The sequence below is a fragment of the Anarrhichthys ocellatus genome, unplaced genomic scaffold, assembly GCF_004355925.1.
Source record: "Anarrhichthys ocellatus isolate YVR2014 unplaced genomic scaffold, GSC_Weel_1.0 scaffold2743, whole genome shotgun sequence".
NCBI classification, from domain to species: domain Eukaryota; kingdom Metazoa; phylum Chordata; class Actinopteri; order Perciformes; family Anarhichadidae; genus Anarrhichthys; species Anarrhichthys ocellatus.
In genome coordinates, this window is record NW_022282717.1 from 1 (window position 1) to 5000 (window position 5000).

Genomic DNA, 5000 nt, shown 5'->3' on the forward strand with positions numbered 1-5000 from the left:
GAGAGAGAGAGAGAGAGAGAGAGAGAGAGAGAGAGAGAGAGAGAGAGGAAGGGGAATAACGTGTGGAGGAGCAGGGGGGAAATGGAGAGGGAGGAAAAGTGAGAGGGGCCGAGAAACGAGGGAGGGGATCGGCAGAGCGGTTTCAGATGGTTTCCATGTGTTCCGGAGCAGAGCTTAAACTGAGATGTGGTTGGATGCTAATGAGAAAAGTACTGGTGGTAATGGAGGAAAAGAACAGAGAAGGTGAAAGAGAGAGAAAGTGCGAGGCACAGCGGGAGAAAGTGAATAAGAGGGAGGGAGGGGAGGCGAGCAGAGTAGGACGAAGGCGAAAAAGATAGAAAGTGGAAGGGGAAGGCTAGAAGAAGGGGAAAAGGGGAGGAAGCAAGGAGAGGGAGTGAAAAAAAAGGCAGCGAGGGAGAAGGCCTAAGGCTCCATATGTGCCAAATAAACAGACGAGCACATATGGTAAACCGCGCACGGACAGCAAAATACAGATGTACCAATGCACGCGTTGACGGAGCGAGAGGAGAGGCGAAAGACAACCCAGCAGCCAGTTTCAAGGAATACAAAATAGTTTGGCCAACATCCACATGGTTAACAAGTTTTTCCTGAGTTCGACCAGTAAGCATCGACCAACACAGACAAACCCCCCCCCCCCCCCGAGACTCCTACCTGTGTCTGCTGCGGGATGTTCAGAAAGTTGTTGTCCCGTGATCCGATGCCGACAAACCTGTTGGGAGCTGTGGCGCCTGACGTGGAGTATGCTGGAGAAACAGAAGAGGAACAACCGGAGGCGTCAGAGATTGTACATTCTGGGAAATGTGGGTATTCACTTTCTTACCAGTTGGATGAGACGCTTGATACCGCTCTAATGTCTGCACGGCAGACACGATGCTACATCTAGCAGCTTCTTAGCTTCGCACAAAGACAGGGTCAGGGGGGGGGCTAGCCTGATGTGTCAGAAGCTAACAAAACCTGCTTCCCAACACGTCTAAAAATCACAAATCAATACGTTATAGTATTGGTTTAATTGGTACAAAAATGAAAGTGTAAAAACAACAGGGTTTCGCACATTTAGGTATTTGTAACAATCAGACATAACATTTTAATTAGATAGCTAGTAGGCTGATTTGGTTACCTTTAAAAACAGAGCCAGGCTAGGTGTTTCCCCCTTCTTCCAGTCTTTATGCTAAGCTAAGAGGCTGCTGGCTGTAGCCTCATATTTATCACACAGTTACGAGAGCCGAGACATATGTCAAACTATTGCCGTAACTTGTAAAAAGTATCCCGTTAACCCACTTGTTCGCTGTTGTTAAATATTAAAGACGCAGATAAATCAATTTAGAACTACAGAGAAGTATTTCATTGAGGTCATCACAACTCAACAGAGAAATCTAGAATGCAAACTTAGCTATCCCCGAGTGATTAAATCCTGTTGATAAACTCGGCTGGAAGTGATTGAGCGCACCAGAATCCTGACATTGAGGATCAGTCAGGGACATTTAAAACCCACTGGCATCAAAGCCTCAGACAAATTTAGGGCAGTCTGAAACACCCGACGGACTCCAGCATTCCAATCTCACCGAGGGATTCAGGATGCAGTGTGCAGACTTGTGTTGGTGCGGAGGAAAGGGAGGGAGGACAAGGAGGAGAGAGACAGAGTGAGAGATAATTTGGAGATTGTATGTGTATGGACATATACAGTATACATCCACGTGTTTCTAAGAATTGGAATAACATACATAAGACATAAAAAAGACTGAGACGCTGACTGGGGGGTAAAACGCAAACACTAAATTTGAAGGAAAGCTAAAAGAAAGAAAAGAAAAGTGCTCCATCCAGTGCCCCTCAGGTGAGGAAGACATGTGTACTGAGAGAAAAGCCCCACGGCTGGACTGACACCCCTTCACCTTAAAACACACCCTATTATGCTGAACAATCACTAAGCAAAAAATAAAATAAAAAATAAAAGAATCCCACCAAGAAACTAAACCAGCTCAACCAAACACCAGTACGACTACATTCTCTTTCCACCAATGTCCCAATTTCTCCCGGAATGTTTTGGAGTCCATTTAAATTAACTGCCCTAAATTTGTGCTCGTCACCAGGAAGAATCAATAAATAATCCCAAATCTCTTGGTTTGCTAACGAGTCTGTCGAGGGAGGAAAGGAGGATTTAGAATGAGAAGAACTGGGCTGGTGATGCGGTTTCCACACCAGACACCGCAGGGTGGGCTCAACACGTAGCGCCGCTCAAAACTGACGGGGCCTAATGCAGAACCCTGATGAACACCACGGGAGTCCTTTATGAAAGACGTGTCTAACCAAACCTCTGGTGGCCTGGATCTACTCTCAGCTCCACAGTATTTCCTGCGCTGGCTTCCATAGCCTTCCAAGGGTTAACGGAGGTGAGGTGTTGGATACACAGGAACAATGATGGCACGGAGTCGGAGGAAGAACAATGGCAGGGGGTCTCTTTTCACTGGAGAGGGTTGGAGGGTTCAGATTTTGTTTGTTTGTTGTTGGTTTGGTTTTTGAGAACGGTCTCTGCGGGGTCACTTACACGGAGATGCGGGCGAGGAGAGTCCGCCGTCAGGGGGCGTGCTGTTGGGTTTAGAGTCGGGCATAGGGAGGGGCACTGGGCGGGCCACTGGGGGAGGTGGAGGCAGCAAGAAGGAGCCCGGCATTTTGCTCTGGCCGCTCCCGTTTGGCTGCAGACAACACAAACAGGGTCAGGAGGGCGACATGCGACAATCCGCAGACACGGAATGAAAAAAAGAGGACGCAGCTCGGGAGGCCGGGTCCAAAAAAATATCCATGACGGAGGGGGGGGGGGGGGGGGGGGGGGGGGGCGATGGTGGAAGGAGGGAGAGGAGGTGGTGGGAGACAACAACCAAAGGGATGATGTATGTGGACGGCATCTTTTTATGGAGGGGTGAAAACATAATAATCACCACAGGAGTGGAAGCCGGAGCTTGAGGTGAGCGGTTCCACTGGGGGTGTGGGGGGGGGGGGGAGGTGAGCAAAATATTGACTGGGTTCGTTCCAGAAGATGGCAAGAAATCAAAACCATGGGAGAATAACTCGTCTACACAAGCACAACACCACCAACGATACCAGCACCAAACAACCAAAACTCCAACTAAAAAAATCGTAAAGGCTAGAGATGAAAACAGAAACACGATGACACAACACAGGGCGGTAATGCTTGACTGAGGTGTGCCGTGACCGATTCACTCTCGTGCTGATGGTTGTAACTTCTGAGGGGTTGGGTGGAGCAAAACAAATTAAATCAAAGAAGGGGGGGAGAGGAGGAGGAGGAGGAGGAACGTCGGGGTCTGAAACAGCAAACGGCAAAATGGACATTGACAAGACAATACAGAGATTTGTGGAGTAAACAGATGTCTGGTGTGTTCACTAGTGTTGTGTGGAGTGTATTTCTGTGCATTGTTCTACATTGTATGGCGACAGACAACACCGTATAAGAAGGCTTTTAATGCACCGTAGGCACGAAAAGTAATGTCATTCGTATAATTATAGCAATCACCTGCTCTGTACAGTGTTAGACTTTTAGAGTGAGACTTCTAAAAATAGGCACATATATACGGAAACAAAATTAAATAAAAAATAAAAAATTTTATAATTAAGAACCAATAGCATTGGAATATTTCTACTTTGGAATTCATCTGTTTTGTTGTTTAAATTCCCCTTAATGACATTTTTTAGACAGATGATTTAGACAGATTTTTTATTACTTTCAAGTTACACAATGAGAGAATTTGATTTCTCTAAGTTTTTTCTAAGGGTTTCAAATTCACAAAATGTAAGCGCCCAACATTCTAAAAAACTCTATTGACTTATCTCAAATTCAGTTCAGTCATACTCTGATCTAAAAATGAGGTCGCTTTAAATGAGATTTGTTACATTCACACACCATCATTCTAAATAAAAGATTCAAACTACTAAGGATCAATGAAGCCTGAAGGAATCGATCAGACCTAACTGTCCTATCAGGGCACATGATTCAAGAACCAAAAAATAAAATAACTTGAACAGATGAGTGATTGGAAATATTGGACACTGGAATTTTATAAATTTGTAAACCAGAAAAGAAAGTCTTTGAAATTTAAAATTTGAAGTCAAAGTAAAATATTTTAATGCTATAAATACAATAGTTGTTAAATTTTACAATTTGGTCAGCAGTTGCTTATGGAAATTATAATCACTACTGTGGTTTTTTTCCTCTTCCATACCCATATTTCCCCTCTAATATACTTCTTTATTTTTCTACTTTTTTGGTCTTTTAACTGCTTTTATTATTGCTAACGCTTCATACACCATCACTACGAGAAGAACCCTGCAATACTATCGCAAGCTAGGTGCAAGTTGTGGCACGCCTGCAGTTTCTGCATAAATGGCACATTTCTAAAGCGATAGTAACGCCCCTCTCTGGCGGTAAGCCTTACCTGTCCGGCGGCCTGCCCCGAGCCATCGGCACAGACGAACTGCACAAATTCCTTCAGGGGGTCCTGTCCAGGGTGGTGGTGGTAGCGGATGGTTGGGTGGGTGAAGTAGGGGCTAGACTGCTGGATGATGGAGGGAGACGGGAAGTGCAAGGCCGAGGCTGAAGCACGGGGACTCCCTGCCAACAGAGACATTTCTGTTAGAGGGACACAAGCGGAGAAGGATGCTGAGAGCGAGAGGACGCTGACAACTGAAGTCCTACAAATTCTTACAGATGGGAGAGAGATGTGTTGAGTGATTAACGAATGAAAGCAAACCACATCACATCACAACTGGAAACGGTCAAGTACAAATCTGGTTTCAAAATGTCAAACATGAGAGGAATGTTTTTCCAAGAGAAGCTGATTTCAAGTTAACAGCTATTGTGGGCATTGCTCATAACGTTTTAATGTTTTAATGTTTTATCACTCCAATAAATCTATACAGCTTTATGGAGGAGATTAACACACACACACACACACACACACACACACACA

The 5000-nt window shown here is 45.1% G+C and overlaps 1 protein-coding gene across 1 annotated transcript in view; it reads right to left on the reverse strand.

The window, feature by feature from the left end:
- Positions 1–54: 54 nt before the first annotated feature.
- The window catches only part of LOC116378527 (nuclear factor 1 X-type-like), a 5396-nt gene continuing 450 nt past the window's right edge, over positions 55–5000 (reverse strand). Inside the window, exons 1-3 of the mRNA XM_031840416.1 lie at positions 4467–5000; positions 2564–2711; positions 55–764 (exon numbers count right to left, since the gene is read on the reverse strand). The exon at positions 4467–5000 is cut by the window's right edge and continues 450 nt beyond it. Coding sequence (XP_031696276.1) covers positions 595–764; positions 2564–2711; positions 4467–4658 — 510 coding nt within the window. The 5' untranslated portion in view covers positions 4659–5000 and the 3' untranslated portion in view covers positions 55–594. The remainder of the gene's footprint in view (positions 765–2563; positions 2712–4466) is intronic.